This window comes from Bubalus kerabau, chromosome 13 (genome assembly GCF_029407905.1).
Source record: "Bubalus kerabau isolate K-KA32 ecotype Philippines breed swamp buffalo chromosome 13, PCC_UOA_SB_1v2, whole genome shotgun sequence".
Classification (NCBI taxonomy): domain Eukaryota; kingdom Metazoa; phylum Chordata; class Mammalia; order Artiodactyla; family Bovidae; genus Bubalus; species Bubalus kerabau.
The window spans coordinates 57294045-57314919 of record NC_073636.1 but is presented as its reverse complement, the minus strand read 5'-3'; the positions used below and the strand labels follow the sequence as shown (position 1 = coordinate 57314919).

Here is a 20875-nt window from a genome sequence, read left to right as displayed (position 1 = left end):
CTGAGGAGGTGGGCTAGGTTCCTCAGAACTCCCAGCCTGGGTGGCAGGGGAAGCAGGTTCTCAGAGGCGGTCTCTGGCTTATCTGAGTCTCTGGGTTTTCTCATTTTGTGTGGCTTCCATCAGGACATTCAGGCCTCCAGCCAGGCCCTGAGCCTCTGTGCAAAACGCTTCATGCCTGTGTTAAGGTGGGGATCACTGGAGGGGATGCAGATGTGCCCCCTATCCCTGAAACAGCACTGTTAGTGAAAATATCCAGAGAGAGACTCTGGGCCAACCATGGGCTTTGGGGAAAGGCAGCCAGGAGGGTTCAAATCCCAGGCTTCCCTCACAGTGCTGTGGGCTTGGGTCAGTGCCGCCTTCTCCGAATCTCCCCCTGGTTTGTAAATTCAACACCGTGGCAGCACCTTCCTCCTGGGACCTTCGGAAGAGTCTAGGATAGTCCCTCTACAGACAGGTGAAAGTGTGTTCCTGGTGGGGAGGGGAGGGGCGTGGAGCTGCTGCTGGTGGTCCTGGCTGGATGCACTTAACTAGTGGTCATCTAGGAGGGGCGGAGGCCAGGCCAGGGTGCTGAGCTGCTGTAGAAGCGGCACCTGGAGGACTCAGGTTGTGTTAGTGTAGTTGTTAACGACCTTGCTTTTGTTGCCCGTGAAAGTGTTAGTCGCTCAGTTGTGTTTGACTCTTTGCAACCCCATGGGCTGTAGCACATCAGGTTCCTCTGTCTGTGGGATTTCCCAGGCAAGAATATTAGAGGGGGTTGTCACTCCCTCCTCCAGGGGATCTTCCCGACCCAGGGATGAAACCCAGGCCTCCTGCATTGTAGAAGATTCTTTACTGTCTGAGCCACCAGGGAAGCCCTTATGGTGTAATTTGCCTGGAGCTGGGGGCGGGGTGCCAGGAACCTCCAGAATGCTGCATGACCTATTAAGTCTCCCTTGAAGGCTCCTCTGCTCTAGGACCGCCTTGTGAGAAGCTGATGAATGCTCAGTAGCGTCCTCCAGGAGCTGGTAGTTAGTAGGTTTGTGTGGGCATTAAGCGCTCCTCGAGCTGGTTCCTCTGCACGTCCTGTTCTCCCGTTTCCAGAACAAACTGCCGCCACTCAGGCCTCCAGGAAACACAAGTTCCCAGAAAACAAGTGTTTTGTGCTACTGCTCCCCTCCCCCGCACCTGTTTTGAAAACTGCAGAACTTAAGGAGGCGGCTTGTTGCTTTTAAGGATGGCAGTGGAGATTGGCACCCCTGATAATCATGGGGTATTAGCCATGGGGCTTTGTTTCTGCTGAAGGTGCCAGGAAACCTGGGGCAAAGAGCAGGGTCTCAGTTCTACGGACACAGACAGGGTTTTGAAAATATTGAAACCTGACTTTTTCTGGGCTTAGCAGGAAAAAAAGACTTAATTGCTGGAAAGGAAGCTGCTCCTTGGGGAAGTGTTGAGGCGTCCTTGCAGAGGGCGGGGGATTGTATAATAACGGATATTGATAAACACTTGCTGATTTTCCTCTTCAGCAGTGCTGGGTAAGAGCCCAGCTCCTCCTGGGTGTCTTGAGTCCAGCCATGCAGACATCATATAAGTGGGGACAGAGAAGCGTGGTTATTAATGATGGTCATTGTTAACACTTATTTAGTGTCTTCTGTGTACCAGCTTCCTGCCAAGTGTTTCAAACACATCACCTCCTTGGAGCCTTGTGAGAGCTCTCTAGGGTAGGAATTGTTAATGGTCCTATTTTTCGGATGAAGATAACTGGCTCAGGACAGTGCAGTCCCTTGCCTGTGCTCATACAGCAGGAAGTGTGGGGGGCGGGGTCATCGGTCATCCCATCCACGCCAGTCCCCACATCAGAGCGTCCGTCCAGGTCACCAGGGAGCTTTGTGAAAGTGCTGATTCCGAGGCCCCACCCCAGATCTCCTGAACAGAGCCCTTCCCTTGAGTGTGGCTGCTCTCTTGTGCTGCACCGTATCCCCTCCCTCAGGACCCTTGGGAGACTGTTCTCGGAGACCTTGGGACCAAAATAAGCCACACTTATTACATTGGTTTTTTAAGGAGCGTGCATGTTTGTAGTTAATCGTGTTTCCCTTTTTGTCCTGGCTACCAGGAAGCTTGGAGCCAAGTGTGCAACTAACTGCCTTGTATCATTTGGGTTGTGTGTCTATGTTTGACCTTCTCTTGTATGGCCTTTGTCTTAATTTCATCAACTTTTTTTTTGGAAGGAAGGAGTCTCACATTTATTGATCATCCTATGTCTAACTCACCTATTTACATTTTTGTCATGGTTACCAGAAACCAAATAGGTATTAAAATAGACTCCTGTCATTTGACTTAACATTGGAGATTTTGGATAATTGCCAGTAATTTCTAAAGTATAGAACTTGAAGTTTATCTAAAGCATTCATGCAAAGCCGATGCCCACCTGAGGCTGAGGCTGTGGAGAGAGTGATGAGCCAGGAGTGAGACAGGATTACTGGGGAGCATCTCTGTTTCCGTTTGAATTTTCTTTTCTTACCTCTCTTTCCCGTCTGTTGTAGTTCTTCAGATGTGCTCCGGTTGTATTCCTTTAAAAATTTGTTTTATTAGAGTATAGTTGCTTTAGAGTGTTGTATTTTCTGCTGCATAGTAGTGAATCAGCTGAGAGTGTGTGTGTGCGTATGTGTATATGTATCCCTTCTTTTGGGGGTTTCTTTCCCATTTAGTTCACCACAGAACATTAAGTAGAGGTCTCCGTGCTATACAGTAGGTTCTCGTTAGTTATCTATTTTATACATAGTGCTGTATAATGTTAATCCCAATTTCCCAGTTCACCCTGCCCCTCTCTTTCCCCCCTTGGTGGCCATACATTTGCCTTTACATTTGTGTCTCTCTTTCTGCTTTGCAAATAGGTTCATCTGTACCATTTTTCTAGATTCCACATATATGCATTAAATATATGATATTTGTTTTTCTCTTTGACTGACTTCACTCTGTATGCCAGTCTCTAGGTCCATCTGTGACTCTGCAAAAGCGCAGTTTTGTTCTTTTTTACGGCTGAGTAATATTCCATTGCATATATGTGCCACAGATTCTTTATCCATTCTTCTGTTGATGGGCATTTAAGTTGCTTCCATGGCCTGGCTGTTGTAAATAGAGCTGCAGTAAACATTGGGGTGCATGCCTCTTTTGGAATTATGGTTTCCTTCAGGTATGCGCCCAGGAGTGGGATTGTTTTGTTGTTTTTTTCTCACTGTTACTTTAATTTCCTCAACTCTTAATTTTATCTTTAGAAAGTATATTTTTCTATACATGATTTCAAATCCAGTTCTCAACTTTAAATATAAAAGTACAACTAAAAATACATATTTTTGTGTATACACAGAATAGCATACATGAGATTTTGCCACCTAGCATCGTGGCAGAGGGTTTTCCATTCTTCTGCTAGTGTTTAAATTTTCATTTGTAATAGTGGTCTAGTGTGTAAGGGACAGACTGGCACCAGCTTCCCTTTTCCCTCTTGCTGTCAAAATCTTTACTTTTAATATAAAACTACATACAGTGCTTACTTCTTTTTATGTGTTATTCATAAGAGCAGCACTTCTAGAGGGTTTCCCTGCTGGCTCAGTGGTAAAGAATCTGCCTGCCAATGAAGGAGACGTGGGATCTGGATCTCCCTGCATCAGGAAGATCCCCTGGAGGAGAAAATGGCAGTCCACTCCAGTATTCTTGCCTGAAAAAATCCCATGGACAGAGGAGCCTGGCAGGCTGCAGTCCATGGGGTCGCCAAAGAGTTCCACACGACTAAGCAACTAAAACAACAACAACATTTCCAGAAATGAGAAAAGAGGAGGGAAAACGCATTGAGTGAGATGATTTCATCATTCATGAATGAAGACCAGTTGTTAGCAGAACTCCGTAGATCACTGGGAAATAGCCTGGAATTCATGGTTTGGGAAGGAGGGAGCAAAATTTCTAAATAAACATATGAAGATAAATCAGCTTCACTAGTAACTAGAGATGTGAAAAAATCATAATAACAAACTTTCATCCCCAATTAAAGTGACTGGAAAGTTTTTAAATATTTTAAAATATTTTTACATTATATTTTACTAGCATAAATACTGATAATGAACTAAGAACACCCCATCCTAGAGGGTGGTGGTTTACGTGCCACCCACCACTGGCAGGCATGTGACTCGAAAACAGCGAAGCGGGTGAACAGCCAGGATGGCAAGTCGCATATTTTAACCAAACACTCCACTCCAGGGAGCATCCACATCCATTTCTGGTGCATCAGAACTAATAAGCGGATAAGGTCCACATCCTCCTCTGGTCTTTTGTCTGCTTCAGCGTCAGCAACTCTAGAACCTTCCTTCTTGTTCTCTGCCATGTGGGGCCCTGTACACCTGCCGTGGCATCACTGAGGGTGCAGCTCCTGAGGACCCGGTGCAACCACCCCCGGCTCGTGTAATGACAGCTGTTACCACCACACTTCAGTTCCTTGTAGATTTGCCTCCTACCCCACGGTGTATGCACGCTCACTGTGATGTAAGGGGATGTTGTGAGGACTTAATGGGGAATCTGGTTGGGACTGCAGCAGAGCAGGCCTGTTTCTCCCATGGCATCGCTTCCACACCCTTGCATGTCTCCGGGGAGCACAAACCCCGTCACAAACCTCGGGTCCCTGCAAAGCGTAGGGGCTGGGTGCCGGGGTGCAGAGGCGCATCAGGAACCATCATATCTAATCAGATACGTACAAAATAGACATATGAATCAGCCACGGAAGCGAGGGTCTAGGAGGAAGAGATTAAGCTGGCAGGAGGGAGGCAGAGTTGGGGTGAGGCTTTGAAGAGTGGGTAATGTGGAGCATGGTCTTGATGTCTTGATACATGTCAGTCCACATGGTGGGCTGGCGTGCAAGGATGTCCCAGGCAGAGAGCAGCTGCAAGAGGGTACCAGAGCCTGAATCTGCATTGCCTCTTGGAGAATGTGGTGTGGTTGTGAGGAGCTGGGGTGGGCAGGGTGGGGGAAGCTGAAGGGCTCAGCAGGACCAAGGGGTGGGTGCCCTCCTGCTCCTGGTCCACACACAGCCACCTCTGGTCCCTCCCAGAAGGACCCTCCCTTGATGCCCCCACCCCCATCCTCCCCAGGGTCATGGCCTCATAGACTTTCTCTCCATCCCATCATCCCACTGTTTTCTTCCCTGCAATAACTGCTGTCTGAAGTTACCCTTTATTCCTTCATTTGCCAGTTTGGGGTCTGGCTCCCTACTAGAATGCCAGGATCCTGTCTGTCCTCGCTTGATGTTCCCTCATCCATTGAGCAGCCACTCTATAAATTGGTGCAAACAGTGGCCAGAGATATCTGGCCTTTCCTGAGAAGCAGTGAGGGTCCCAGAGGGGTTGCAAGCAGGGGTTTGGCAGGGCGAGGGCATATCCGAGGACCCCTCTGCCTACATGTAGGGGGTCAGCAGGAGGCCCAAAGCGGCCACGTGACTCTGGTCTGTAAGAGCTGAGGAGAGGACTGTCAGCACATGACAAGGGGGCTGGAGAGGGATGGACTGAGAGCCAGGGGAGGACGGGGAGCAGGATGTGGGTGAGGGCCGGAGGAGGTGGCCCCAACAGGATGGAGCTGATGCTCTGAGCTGGGGGAGGGAAGACAGGAAGAAGGCAGGCAGGTGCAGGAGGGAGGCTCTGTATCCACGTTTGGACACGCATCCCTGGCACTCTTCCTGGGGGTCCAATCCATGAACAGGAGTGGGAGGACCACGTGGAGGCACCTCCCCAGCGGTGTTGAACTCAGGATGAAAGTTACCAGCAGCACCAGCTCAAGATCAGGGTCACTGAAGCATCAGCACATTTTCCGGGTTGTGAGGTTCCTTTGATCGTGGGTGCATTTCCTACCGCAGGGTGTTCCCTCCAAACACGCAGCACAACAGAGGGACAGCAAGTGGCTGGCTGTTTTCCTGAGAGGGACCCCTGGGGACAAACAGGTGTGTTGGATTTAATAGGTCCCGTCCATCTATGGGAACTGGGCAGCATTAAATGTAATCCAAAGGAAGTGAGGGAACTTGAAACCCACATTCCTCTGTTTCATAAGCCTGCAGGCCTCCAGCCACGAGGTGATGCTGAGTGATTTGGGGATTCCGGTTGGTACACTGGGACAGGTGTTTCTGCTTGGATTCAATGGGACAAGGGTGGCCGAGCCCTTCCTCATGTTGCTGAGGAGGGGCCAGGCCTGGGCTCCCTGACTTCGGGAGCTGGAATCTTGCAGCCAGGCTGGGACTGCCGCTGGGGGCCCAGCTGGACTGAGTCAGGAGAGGCCGCTGTTGAAGGAGGCTGCTGGTTAATGAGCCGCCATCCGCAAGGAAGGCACAGGATGTTCTCCTAGCCCAGCTTGACTGCATGGCCAGAGCCTCAGAGGGCTGAACTCAGCGTTCCAGGGCAGACACACGACAGGACATGTGTCTGCCCTGGCTTTGAAACGGCTGGGGGGACAACTTCTAAAGGGGTTTTCAGACAATAGAGAAGAGGGAACTGATGGTCAGCAGTAGAAGCTTCGAGAGCCAAGACTGTGTGCACCAGCGCCCTGTGCAGCCCCGACGGGTCTTATCGATGCACCTGGTGGGCGAAGGGGCTGACCTGGAAGACCTTGTGTGCGACCCCCTTGGCTCTCATCCTGATCAGAGGAAGAGTCTCTGTGTGGTGGGGAGAGCATGGACTCTGGGCAGGATGTCTTGCTTCCTGTCTTGGCTCTGCTGTTTTCTGGCTGTGTGACTACAGGCAGGTGACCTCTCTGGTGTGTGCCTCACTGTTCTCTTCTGTAAAATTGGAATTATTACAACAAAGCCTATCTCTTAGGGCTGCAGAAAGGATGCAGAGAGATGAGATACGTAAAATGTCTGGACTTCTGTGTGGTAGGGAGGAAGCACCAGAGAATAAAACAAATAAATATGGAACTAGGGAATTGCTTTTAACAGTGTGAAATGTAATTTCCATACCATACAATCCACCCTTTCAAAGTGCACAGTCGAGTGGTCCTCGTATATCCGTGAGTTGTGCGTCCATCACCACTAGTAATTTTAGGGCGTTTTCATCACCCAGAGGAGCCCCTCACCCCTGAGCCTTATCTCCAATCCTTAGAACAGTACCTGGGCCATGTGGGCCCTCGGTGATTTCCCAGTTGCTGTCACAAGGGTTGAGGGATATGTTGTATGAAGGCCCATTATCGTGATCAGTGTCACCATCCTGTTCTTCACTAACTTTATTCTCTTCCTCAGCATCTTCATCACCATCACTGTCTTGATCCTCTTCACCATCTTCATCACCTCGTCCGTCGCCTTGTCCATCTTCATGATCACCACCATCATTTTCATCAGTGTCTTTTCCATCTTTTTCTTCTCCTTCTACATCATTTATCTTCATCATTTTGTTGTTATCTTCTTCTTCATCTTCTTTCCCACCATCTTTAGCAACATCTTCATCCACATCTCTATCATCACCATCAGCATCTTCATTGTCCGTCTTGGACACAGGGGAAGCACTTAGGAAACAGTGGCTCTTGGTCTCCTTGAGGTCCAGGTACCCCACTTCCAGAATTGAAGCCCCATCTGAGCTTCATGCTGACTCTTGCTTGGAGAGAAAGGGGGCCTGAAGTGGTGGAAGGCTGAGGGAGGGGTGAGGACCCCTCAGACCCTCCCAGTCCAGCTCAGGGTGCACCCAGTGCAGTAACTGGTTGGGGTGGTGATCTCGAGTTACCAGCCACCCCTAGGCTGAGAGGTGCAGGGTCCAGGTCTCTACAACACTCCGAAGAGGATTTTGAGATCCCAGGAGCAAAGATCTTTGTATTAGCAGTTTCTCTTCTTTCTTTTTTTTTTTTTTTTTTTTGTGGAGAAGCAAACTTACCTGATTTACTTCCCCAGCCCTCCAGGGACTCTGGGCATGTTCTTGGGGCTCTTAGTCTCCCTCTGTTTAGAAACTTCAGGGGACACAGAGGCCTGTTCTATCCAGATAAACCATCCCGGCCCCTAGCTTGGTGCCACCTCCCTGCTCCGCTGCTGTGGCAAGAGGCCTGTGTGAATATGATGTAGCCTCCAAGGTCAAGAAGAATGCTGGAGTTAGCTAGGCACCTGCAATAGTTTGTTGCAAAAATACAGAAAGGACTCGTAGGGCAGGGCTGAGAATGGGCCCTATGGGATGTTGGAGGGGAGCGTAAGACGAGACCTCCCCCTCCCGACTCTGGAGGGAGAGATGCGGTGGTCCCACAGGGTCTGGGAGGCGGGCGAGGCCAGGACAATGCAGGCAGAGCAGTGGCTGTGAAGCCTGGGTCTCACGTGTTCTGCTTTTCACTGGAAGTAGCTAAGCAATAGAAAATAGCACTTCCAAATCAGGAAAGGTTTAACAAAATCTAAGCCTCCGAGGATATATGTGTACAAATTGGACTTGGGGTGGAGCACATGGTGTCCAGATAACCATGTTGTCTGGCTCATTATGGCTTTTTTTTGTATAGTTCTGTGTATTCTTGCCATCTCTTCCTAATCTGTTCTGCTTCTGTTAGCTCCTTACAGTTTCTGTCGTTTAACATGCCCATCCTTGCATTATGTATTCCCTTCGTATCTCCAGTTTTCCTGAAGAGGTCTCTAGTCTTTCCCCTTCTTTTGTTTTCCTCTACTCCTTTGCAGGGAAGGAAGAGCAGCATCCAGGGCCCCAGGCCCCCTGCAGGTGGGGCTCAGGCCCCCTCGTTCTCATCAGCTCGTGGCCTTTGAGACTTCCCATGGCGTCAGCTGCTCTTGGTTTTCCTCAGTTGCTTGAGAGTCTGTCAAGGAAAGTACAGCATGTTTTATAAGGAAATGCAAAGCAATACCAGTCTCCCTTCAGCATCAATAAAACATGAGCCATACCCAGGGGCGCAGGTGGTCTGGTGGTTGAGAGCTCACGTGGCTGGGAGGTGCAGACTGAGGGAGCCCAGGATAATCACTCCATCTGTCTGAGCCTATGAAATGGGTGGTGATGCTTGCCTGCTTTACCCAGAGTCTGAGCTTATCCTGCACAAGTTATAGTCCCAGTAGTAATAGTGCAGTGGTAGCTTGGTTGTTGTTTGGTTACTAAGTCATGTCAGACTCTTTGTGACCCCATAGACTGCAACACGCCAGGCTTCCTTGTCCTTCACTATCTCCTGGAGTTTGCTCATATTCATGTTCATTGAGTCAGTGATACTATCCAACCATCTTATTCTCTGTCACCCCTCTTTTCCCTCTGCCCTCAATCTTTCCCAGCATCAGCGTCTTTTCCAATGAGCCAGCTCTTTGCATCAGGTGGCCAAAGTATTGAAGCTTCAATGTCAGTCCTTCCAATGAATATTCAGGGTTGATTTCCTTTAGGATTGACTGGTTTGATCTCCTTGCAGTCCAAAGAACTCTCAAGAGTCTTCTCCAGCATCAATTTTTCGGCGTTCGGCCTTCTTTATGGTCCAACTCTCACATCCTAAGCTGTCTTGATTTGTCAAAGCTTTCCTTCCAAGGAGCAAGTGGCTTTTAATTTCATGGCTGCAGTCAACATTGGCAGTGATTTTGGAGCCCAAGAAAACCAAATCTGTCACCGCTTCTACTTTTTCCTCTTCTATTTGTCAGGAAGTGAGGGGACTGGATGCCATGATCTTAGCTTTTTGAATGTTGAGTTTTAAGCCAGCTTTTTCACTGTCCTCTTTCACCTGCATCAGTGGCTTTTTAGTTCCTCTTCACTCTCTGTCATTAGAGTGGTATCACCTGCATATCTGAGGTTGTTGATATTTCTCCCAGCGGTCTTGATTCCAGCTTGTGATTAATCCAGCCTGGCATTTCACATGATGTACTCTACATAAAAGTTAAGTAAACAGGGTGACAATATATAGCCTTGTCTTACTCCTTTCCCAATTTTGAACCAGTCCATTGTTCCATGTAAGGTTCTAATTGTTGCTTCTTGACCCACATACAGATTTCTCAGAAGACAGGTAAAGTGGTCTGCTGTTTCCATTTTATTAGGAATTTCCCACATTTTATTGTGATTTACATAGTCAAAGGCTTTAACATAGTCAATGAAGCAGAAATAGATTTTTTAAAAAATTCTCTTGCTTTCTCTGTGATCCAATGAATGCTGACAATTTGATTTCTGCTTCCTCTGCCTTTTCTAAACCCAGCTCTTAACATTGGGAAATTCTTGGTCCACGTATTGCTGAAGCCTAGCTTAAAGGATGGAGAAGGCGATGGCACCCCACTCCAGTACTCTTCCCTGGAAAATCCCATGGACGGAGGAGTCTGGTAGGCTGCAGTCCATGGGGTCGCGAAGAGTCGGACACGACTGAGCGACTTCACTTTGACTTTTAACTTTCATGCATTGGAGAAGGAAATGGCAACCCACTCCAGTGTTCTTGCCTGGAGAATCCCAGGGACGGGGGAGCCTGGTGGGCTGCCGTCTGTGGGGTCGCACAGAGTCGGACACGACTGAAGCGACTTAGCAGCAGCAGTAGCAGCTTAAAGATTTTGAGCATAACCTTATAGCATGCAAAATGAGCACAAGTGTAAGGTAGTTTGAACATTCTTTGACATTGTCATTCTTTGGGATTGGAATGAAAACTTTTTCCATTCCTGTGACCACTGCTGAGTTTTCACAATTTGCTGACATAGTGAATGCAACACTTGAACAACATTATCTTGTAGGATTTTAAATAGCTAAGCTGGAATTCCATCACCACCACTAGCTTTGTTTGTGATAATGCTTCCTAAGGCCCACTTGACTTTACACTTCAGGACATCTGGCTCTAGGCGAGTGACCACATCGTGGTTATCTGGCTCATTATGACTTTTTTTGGTATAGTTCTGTGTATTCTTGTCATCTCTTCTTAATCTGTTCTGCTTCTGTTAGGTCCTTACCATTTCTGTCCTTTATCATGCCCATCCTTGCATGATTTGTTCCCTTGATATCTCCCATTTTCTTAAAGAGATCTCTAGTTTTTCCATTCTTTTATTTTCCTCTACTTCTTTGCATTGTTCATTGAAGAAGGATTTCTTATCTCTCCTTGCTAGTCTGTGGAACTCTGCATTCATTTGGGTATATCTTTCCCTTTCTCCCTTGATTTTTGCTTTTCTTCTTTCCTCAGCTATATGTAAAGTCTCCTCAGACAACCACTTTTCCTTCTTGCATTTCTTTTTCTTGGGAATGGTTTTGATCACCACCTCCTGTGCAATGTTACAAACCTCCATCCATAGTTCTTCAGGCAAGTTGTCAACCAGATCTAGTCCCTTGAATTTATTCGGCACCTCCACTGTATAATCATAAGAGATTTGATTTAGGTCATACCTGAATGGCCTAATGGTTTTCTCTACTTTCTGCAATTTAAACCTGAATTTTGCAACAAGGAGCTGATGATCTGAGCCATAGTGAGCAGCAGGTATTGTTTTTGCTGACTATGTAGAGCTTCTTCATCTTTGGCTGCAAAGAATATAATCAGTCTGATTTTTGTGTTGATCACTTGGTGATGTTAATATGTAGAGTTGTGGCTTGTGTTACTAGAAAAGAGTGTTTGCTATGACCAGTGCATTTTCTTGGCAAAACTCGATTAGCCTTTGCCTACTTCATTTTATACTCCAAGGCCAAACTTGCTTCTTATTCTGGATATCTATTGACTTTTCACCTTTTGCATTCCAATCCCCTGTGATGAAAAGGACATCTTTTCTTGGTATTAGTTCTAGAAGGTCTTGTAGGTCTTCATAGAACTGTTCAACTTCAGCTTCTTCAGCATCAATGGTTGGGGCATAGACTTGGATTACTGTGATGTTGGATGGTGTGCCTTAGAAACGAACCGAGATTATTCTGTCGTTTTGACATTGTACCCAAACAATACATTTTGGACTCTTCTGTTGACTCTGAAGGCAGCTCCATTTCTTGTCAGGGATTCTTGCCCAGCAGTAGATAAATGGTCATTTAAATTAAATTCACCAATTGCCGTCCATTTTAGTTCACTGATTCCTATGAAGATGTCAATGTTCACTCTTGCCTTCTCCTGCTTGATTGCATCCAATTTACCTTGATTCATAGACCTAACATTCCAGGTTCCTGTGCAATATTTTGCTTTACAGCATCAGACCTTACTTTCACCACCAGACACATCCACAACTGAGCATTGTTTCTGCTTTGGCTCAGCCACTTCATTCTTTCTGGAGCTATTGGTAATTGCCCCAAGCTCTTCCCCAGTAGCATATTGAACACCTTCTGACTGAGGAGGGGTGGGGGCTCATCTTCTGGTGGTGTGTCTTTTTGCCTTTTCATACTGTTCATAGTCATGGGGTTCTTGCAGCAGGAATACTGCAGTGGTTTGCCATTCCCTCCTCCAGTAGACCACGTTTTGTCAGAACTCTTCTCTATGGCGTGTCTGTCTTGGGTGGCCCTGCATAGCATGGCTCATAGCTTCATTGAGTTACACAAGCCCCTTTGCCACGACAAGGCAGTGATCCATGAAGGGGGGTAGCTTTGTTAACATTTATGAAATGTGGGTTGTATGCTAGAGACTGTGTTCTGCCTGCATTCACTGAAGCCTAAGATGTAAATGCTATTGTTAGCTGTCTTTCATAGCTTAGGAAATGGTGGTTCAGAGAGGTTAGGTAAGATGTTCAAAGACATATAGCTAGTATGTCCTAGAGCTGAGATTTGACCTAGTCAGGCTGGTTCTGGACACTGGGTCTGGAGGCACCCTGCTTCGTGGATTGGTGCTAGACAGACAGGCTGGCTTGTTTGTTCCATAGTCACTGACGATCCAGGCTTCCCTCTGTCTTCCTGCCCAGTTCTGCTCACACTGACACTTAACCCTGTGTGGTCCAGGACGGCTTCAGGAGCGGCAGACATCACATTCAACTCTCAAAGGTACATAGATCCCAGCTGAGTCAGCTCTTCAAAAGGACTCTCTTTAGAGGCTTTTTGGCACACTTTTCCCTACGGCTTCTTGGTCAGAACCTCTTCATATGGCTATGCGTAGCTGGAAAAGAGGCTTCCTTGAATAGAATCGGCTTTCTGATGCTGTGTACATAAGAGGGGAGAGTGAAGATTGTGTAGGTAACTAGAGGTCTCTGCTACTGTTGGTGTCCAAGCTAATTTTGTTGTGAGAGAGACTGAACGAAGTAGGGAAGTGGGGGAGCAAACAGATGGACGAGTGAGTGAAAACCCTGCATCTGTGAGGTCACAAGCTGGGGTGTCCCTTGGAGCCCCTGTAGTCGCCATTTCTAAGTGCCTTGTGTTCCCCATTGTGCAGTGCTGGGCCCAGGGATTTCAGAGGCGGCAGGAAGCTGGGGCTGGGGGTGCAGACTCCGAGGGGCCCCTGGGATGACGGGGTCAGACACCAGTGTCCCTTCCCCACTGGTGGTGGTGGTGGTGGAAGTCACTCCCTTGTGTCCGGCTCTGTGACCCCATGGACTGTAGCCTTCCAGGGATTCTCCAGGCAAGCATATTGCCAGTCCATTCTCCAGGGACTCTTCCCAACCCAGGGATCAAACCCAGGTCTCCTGCACTGCAGGCAGATTCTTTACCATCTGAGCCATGGGGGAACCTTCTCAGTGGTAACCCCTAAATGACACTGAAGCTCAAGGAGAGATACTTCCAGGGCAGCCTCAGTGTACCCACCTTGGCATGGAACGCTCAAGATGGAGGAGAGAATGGGAGAGATGCAGGAGCCATGCTCAGGACATGGCATGGGGAGGGAGGTCAAGCAAGAGAGAGTGTGGTCCCTGCAGCACGTGAGGGACACAGGAAGTGGCCTGCAAGGTGCTCAGGGTGCTGTGGAGGTCCCGTGTTGCCTCCCACTCGCCCCCGATAGATCCTAATCTCCTCTCTCCCCAGGCTGGTGAGGCCAAGGCTTCTTAGCAGTGCTTGGGCGGTTCTGTCTCCTGTTGAGACTATTTGGTGTGTGGGGTGATGCCCTTTCCTTTTTTAAACCAAGGGCAGTTTTGTGGAGTTTGTGTGTCTCTTTGCCCTGCTGTTTCCTCACCTGATATTTGCTTGTTCACTGCAGTCTTGCTGAGTCTCCACCCTGGGCCTGGGGCACTGTACTAACCTGACTTCCACTCCCGGACCTGCTGGGTGGGGGTAGGAACCAAGAGATGCAGCCCCAGCGCATGGTTGAGATCTTGGCCAAGGAGGAGCCTGGGGTTCAGGGCCCTGGGGAAGTAGCAGGAGGTTCAGGATACCCCAGTTGGGGAGATGAAGAGAGGGATGCAGGGGGGTGGCCTTCCACCACCCACCACCCAGGAGAGCTGCCCCAGGAAGGTGAGAGGGAAGGGAAGGGAAGATGGGGGGAGGGCAGGAAATGCAGTGTTGGAGGATGGGGAGGGGCAGGACCTGGTTCCAGCAAGTACTCCGTAAATGTGTGGACCCAAGACCAAGTGATCCTCATGCCGGAGGCAGCAGCAGGAAGCATTGTGTATTACTTTAATTTCCCAAATCTGAATAAGGGACCATCACTCGTGATAGATCTTAAATAGCGCGTCTCACTCCCACCCCATCAGAGGCTGCCAGTGTCCAGGGGCTGTTTGGAACCACCTGGAGGCGAGTCTCACCGCCTGCCCTGTGCTCAGTGGACACCCTCCCCATGCGGGGGCCGAGCATCGCTGAGAAGAGACCACAGACCCATGAGGGAGGGGAGCAGAGCCCCCTCCTCTGTACGCAGCACTGGTGATAAACCCCAAAGGTGGCTAAAGGAAGGAATGATCAGTGTGATGTGTTCATGCTCAGAACACTTTATTTTAACCTAAGGCATTCAGATGTGCATTTATTCCGCTATCTTTTGAGGTGGAATCAAAGACTTCTCATTGCAGAAGGCTCTACAATTAGTGTTCTTTCTTGTGTGATGCGTTGTCTAGGAGTGAGAATTAGACTCACGGAAGCTGAGTCCTTCCCAAGGTGGAAGCCCCACCATCTACAGCTTCCTCTCCCACACGCACCTGCATGGCCGTGTTTCAGCATCTCACCTTTACCGACTCCAAGGCAGCCAACTCAGTTCTCCTAGAAAGAATGTTTTCTTTTTCCATCCATATTGAATCGTTTAAATCAATATGCATAAATTCTGATTAAATCACCTAATTACAGATACATGTTCACCTGGTTCGCATAGGTTTGGGAACATGGGACCTGACAGGGACCAGCTTGCTGACATGGGGCGCGGGATGCCAGTCACGTGTGCTCAGTGGGGTCTGCTTTTCCAGAAGGACTGGGAGCGTCGGTTAATCCAGGTTAGGTCAGTGGAGGTAACTCGAGAGAGCTTTTCCCACAGTATTGTCATCTTTGTTTATGGAGAAGGAGGCTGTGCCTGTGACATAGAGACCCAGCTCCAGGGGAGGTGGTGGTGTTTACTTGCTCAGTCGTGTCTGACTCTGCGACTTCATGGACTAGAGCCCACCAGTCTCCTCTGTGCTTGGGATTTCCCAGGCAAGAATACTGGAGTGGGTTGCCATTTCTTCCTCCAGGGGATGTCCCCGACCCAGGGATAGAACCCACATTTCCTGCTTGGCAGGCAGATTCTGTCCCAGTGGAGCCACCTGGGAAGCCCCAGGAGAGGTGTGTATTGAGAGATTTATGGCAAGGCGTTGGTGGCAGTGGTTGTGGGGCTGGCAGCACAGGTCTGGCCCACCAATGGGGCAGGTAGTCAGGAAGGGCCGGAACTCCTGTGCATGGACCGAAGCTGGTGTCCGCAGGCAGAATTCCCTCTTCACCAGGGAGCCCCAGCCCTGCTCTGCAGGTCCTTCCACTGATGGGACCAGGCCCACCTAGGCCATCTAGGACTGTCACCTGCTATGGACGTTAACCTACAAAACACCTCCACCATGGCTCCTAGATGAGTGAGTGACTGAAGAACTGGGGTCGGGGCCTCACCAGGTGAACTCCACTGACTGATGGTCCGAGAAGGTTGTGAACAGACGGGGTGGCGGTTTTGGAGTTCATGCCATGACTGGATTTAGAGCTCCAGTGCTTAATCGTGGCATGATTTTGCATCTTCTGAATTGATTTATGCTCCAGAGACCAGCCAGATGGTCCAGGGAGGACCAGTCTAGACATGCTCATGCTTTTTCACACATGCCTGGAGCTGTACTGCCAGCTGACCACAGCATCTCCACCCAGGCCCTTAGTGGATGCCAGAGCTCTGCCCTGAATCTAGCTCTCACACACTGTGTCCATATGAGCTCTCCTGAGAACATCCTCTTAACCCTCAACTGTTGGGCAAAAGATAAATACCTGCATTTGTAACCTTGTACTGTGCTAAGTTGCCTCAGCCATGTCTGACTCTTTGTGACCCCATGAACTGTAGCCCACCAGGCTCCTCTGTCCATGGAATTTCCCAGGCAAGAATACTGGAGTAGGTTGCTATTTCCTTGGATCTTCCCAACCCAGGGATCAAAACTCGATCTCTTCTGTCTCCTGCATTGGCAGGTGGGTTCTTTACCACTAGTGCCACCTGGGAATCCCAGGTGCAACCTTGGTAGAGACCAAAAAGTCATCACCAGAGTTCACCCGCTCATCATACCCCAAGGCCCAGGGTTGGAGTGAAGGTTGGGCCTCCTCCAGCTTGGGGTCTTCCTGGAGGAGGACAGGTGTCTGCCTGGGAGCACAAGGTTTAAGCCAATGGTGCCCCTGGCTCACCTGGGGAGATTTCGTGGGCTGTCACTGGAATGAGCCAGGCCCCATCCCGGGAGACTTGCCCCCGCCTCTTTAGACGCTCAAACAGGACACAAACAGTTTCCCTTGGACACTCAAACAGGAGGGTCCAGAGCTATTAGTATGACTTGAGCCTGCAACCCGGGTGTGTGGTGGACATGCACGCACAGAGGGGTTTGGCAGAGCTTTGTCGCTGAGTTTCCCTGAGCATAAGTGTCTTGGAAATTGATGGAAATTGACACACCTTGTTTCATTCAGAACTTGACCAAGAATCACTCATTTCAGGAACAGCTCCCCCAAGGTGGCATCTCTGTGGGTGTGTGAGTGACCAGCATGGACCCCCGTCTCTCTGTGTTTGTAGTTGATGTTGTTGTCATGGCAACTGTTTTGTGTAGCCACCTTCACCACGTCACCTGATGTGCTCCTGTTGAACAAGTATGTGTTGAATGGATGTTATTGGATTAAAACTTCCCTTCTTCCTCCTGCATGTTACAGCCGGGTGTCACATCAATTTTTAAAAAGTATGCATGTTGGTCGACTGGAGTAAGGGAAATGAGACCAAATTCTTGTTGTAAAGAGGGTGTAGTATCTGAGTTTGTGGCCCTGAGTTAGGAGAAGGATGGCTGTGCCTGAGGGAGGCAGTGTGGGCAGCTCAGTGTGAGGGTCACAGTGCACAGAGTCTGGGGAGGAGACCCCGAAGACTCGCTGACCTTGTGGGGCTTGTCTTGAGTTTGGTGGGGACCCCAGGTTTGAGGTCATGGTGGGTGTGGGGGGGTCATGTTTCATGACCAGCCTGCTGCCATAGAGCATCAAGGAAGCTGGGGGCTGGCAGAGGCTGGTGGCCTGGGAATGGAGAGACAGATGGACATATGAGGTATTGGCTCTAGAACCCAGTGGACTTGGAGATCCCTGGGGGCTGGGAGTGTGGAGCCAGAGGGACAGAGGGTGGCCCTGGGGTCTGGGATGAGTGTATGACTGGCAGTGGGCACCAGCTTCTGAGTTACGGATGCTGGACAATGGGGACATGTGAGGAGGTGGGGTTGGGGGGTCCTGGGTTGTGAGATGCCATGATGGGGGACCAGCAGTCAGCACCTCGCTGGATAAACCCTCAGTGGGCTGATAATTCATCCTCACCAAGGTAACTTCAAGGACAGAGGGGGCTAAGGTCTGGGGGTCTACTGTTCCCAGCGTGGATGAGCTGCACCCCTCAGAGCCTGTAGCCTGGCTCTGGTCTACCCATGGCCTCATCTTCATGTTACCTCCTGGAGAGGGCTCCCCTCCCTGATTCTTTCTCCCCGGCCCATCCACGTGTCCCTGGTGGTCCTGTCGCCCAGACAGCCTCTGTGGGAACAGAGGAGCTGTCTTCTCGCTCAGAGTCCTTGAGCCACATGTCTGGCTCAGGAGTCATGATGATGATGGAGGGAGATGCACCCCCCCCCCAACTCCCACCTGCTGGGGAACCCTGTCCCAGGCGGGGACACCAAAATCCTCCTTGGTGACTCAAGGCTGGTGGTGAAGCAGGATGGTATTCCCAGGGAAGAGCTCCCAAAATAGCAGGCATCTCTGGGGGTGGAGAGCTGTCTGTCTGCCACTACGGCTTTCCCTTCCAGGAAGGCGTTCTGCCTTGCTTAGCGGCTCAGTTCCTGTCTGATGCTGCTGTTGTTCAATCACTCGGTCTTGTCTGACTCTTTGCAACCCCATGGACTTCAGCATGCCAGGCTTCCCTGTCCTTCACTATCTCCCAGAGTTTGCTCAAACTCATGTCCATTGGTGCCATCCAACCATCTTCATCCTCTGTTGCCCCTTTCTCCTCTTGCCCTCAATCTTTCCCAGCATCAGGGTCTTTTCCAATGAGTCGGCTCTTTGCATCAGGTGCCCAAAGTATTGGAGCTTCAGCATCAGTCCTTCCAATGAATATTCAGGGTTGATTTCCTTTAGGATGGAATGGACTGGTTTGATCTCCTTGCTGTCCAAGGAACTCTCGAGGAGGGGTGTACAAAGGACAATTCAGGCATGGCCATTGACATAGACAGGCCTGGAGTGCCAGGTACCTGGTTGGTGCTTTTTGGGCCATTTCTCTTACCTTACAGCAACCCCAATGGGTGCCTATTGTCGTCAGTCCATTTTAGGAGAGGAAACAGGCTCAGAGAGAGGAGCTGGCTCTGCCCGTAGACTGTGTGAGGCAACTGATGGAGACGAGTGTGCCTGGAAAGAGTCTAACTGTGTGTTGAGCCTCCCTGAGGGAGACACCAGCTGCCGGATGCTCCCTTGGGTGGCCAGCCAGGGCCACTTGTCCACCACTGGCCTCAGAGCTGAGCTTTGGACCTGCTGTCCTCAGGTCGCCTTCCCACCATGCCTGGTGCTCCCAGGAATGCAGCCACTCCCATCCAGTGTGTATGGGAGGCAGAAGAGGGTCACGGGGTCCTCAGGACAAGGAGGGGATTCCTGGGGCCCCACTCACTCAGGAGCCTGGTCCTAGGGTGAGGCAGGTGGAGTGTCCACAGGGGAGCGAGGCCACTGGAAGGTGTGGGCCGTGGGGACGGTGAGGGGCCAAGTGCCCCCTCAGCCCGGCTGCTGCTCTGTGGAGCTGTGGGGGAGGGGGTAGGAGTGCTGATCGATCTGAGGAGCCAGCTCTCCCATGTCTTCAAGGGGAGCTGATGTTTTTAAGAGTGAAAACTCCGATTTGACTAACATTTGCTTCATATTCACATTCTAAAAAGTATCATGGGGGCAGCGATGAGGCTGCTGGCTGGATTTGGACCACGGTCATCTGATGGGGCTGGTGACCAGGCTGTCCCCCCTCACCCCAGGTGGGCTCAGGGAGTGGGGAGCTTGCATACGACTTCCGAGGCTCCGGTGCCCTGATCTGCGCTCGGGAAGGCTCCAGGCTGCACCTGGCTGCGGGCAGCAAGGGGGAGGTGGCTCTGGCCTTGGTTGCACAGTGCCCTGGGAGACAGGGCCATGATGCTGGCCAGCTGTGCATTCGTGTACTAGGTTAGGTGCAGCTGTGCTGCAGTGGAAACCCCCGGATCTCAAGGGCTTTACCCAGAAAAGGCTTATTTCCTGCAGGAGAAGTCCGCTGTGTCTGGGTGACCCTCCAGGGCAGCCAACCTCATGCACAGGCCAGCCTGGCCGCTCCGTGTGGAGGCTCTGCCATCTTGCCGTCTTGCTCATGGCCCCCTGGAGGGAGGGGAGGGTTCCCTCTCCTGTGTGCACAGGTGGGGACCAGCCAGGGATGGGGCGGGAGGATGGGCAGGTGCCTCTCTTTCTCCTGGTTTCTTTTCTTGGTGTCGCTCCCACGCCCACGCAGTGCTGTAACTGGCTGCCACACTCGTGCTTTCTCAGAGGGGAGAGTCAGAAATAGACTGTGGCTTCCCCAGTTCCAGGCGGCACCTGCTCATTACCCACAGCAGCAGCTTCTGAATCAGGAGGGAGCAGACCGCGTGGGCAGAGCTGGGGAATCCCTCAGGGTGCTGACCCTGCCCACCCCTCCCGAGGCTCCTCCCCTGCCTTCCCGAGGCTCCTCCCCTCCCCAGGCTCCGCCCCTCCCTTCCTGAGGTCACGCCCCCTCCCCCCTAAGCGCAGCCAGCTGGGGGCTATGTCTTCCCCGGTCCCGGAGAGCCCTCTGCAACTGAGGCTCCAAGGATGTTTTAGCAGCACCCTTTCAGGGCCACACCAAGAACGTGTCACACGGAGGGAGGGGAACCGGCGCCCATGGTTTTGTGCTTTGTTCAGGCCAGGCATGTTTGTCTGTGCCAGGCTCTGGGGTCTACACGAGGAATAACACCTGCTTACAAGTTTGTTTCTCTGAGCCCCGCCGATCTCACCTGTAAAATGGGCATAATCGCGTTGTCTGTCCTTGACATTAAAGTCGTAGTCACTCCTGCTTTGGGAAGCCCCATTCCCACATGGAGAATGGAGCCCAGTCTCAGGTAGTAAATGAATGGAATATTGTGTTTAATATGTATTTAGTCCAATGTATATTATGTAATTTGTAGTTTGCACTGTTCTTACTCTGGAGCCAATATCTCCCCCTTGTCTGGAACACTTCACTGGCCTTTGACCACTTGTGGGCCTGGCTCCCAGAGGTTCTTGTCTGATGGGGATCCTTTCCCCCCTACTCCACCCCTGACAGCTCCACGTCTCCTGTGGGCAGGTTCTGCCCTGTCCTTCCTTGGACCGCAGTCCAGAAGGGTCTGGAAGTGCTTCCAAAGACAGATCCTATCCACCCCGCCCTGCCTGCT

At 50.5% G+C, this 20875-nt stretch overlaps 1 protein-coding gene across 7 annotated transcripts in view; it reads left to right on the top strand.

The window, feature by feature from the left end:
- The window catches only part of PHACTR3 (phosphatase and actin regulator 3), a 218385-nt gene that overhangs the window by 184557 nt on the left and 12953 nt on the right, over nucleotides 1-20875 (top strand). Inside the window, exon 9 of one of the 7 annotated variants that reach the window (XM_055544569.1) lies at nucleotides 16917-17074. The exons of 4 other annotated variants lie outside the window; for them this stretch is intronic. In XM_055544569.1, the coding sequence (XP_055400544.1) occupies nucleotides 16917-16959 (43 nt within the window). In that variant the 3' untranslated portion in view covers nucleotides 16960-17074. Of the gene's footprint in view, nucleotides 1-3551; nucleotides 4005-16916; nucleotides 17075-20875 lie in introns of those variants that run through there. 2 more of the 7 variants (XM_055544566.1, XM_055544568.1) reach the window with 2 other exon arrangements.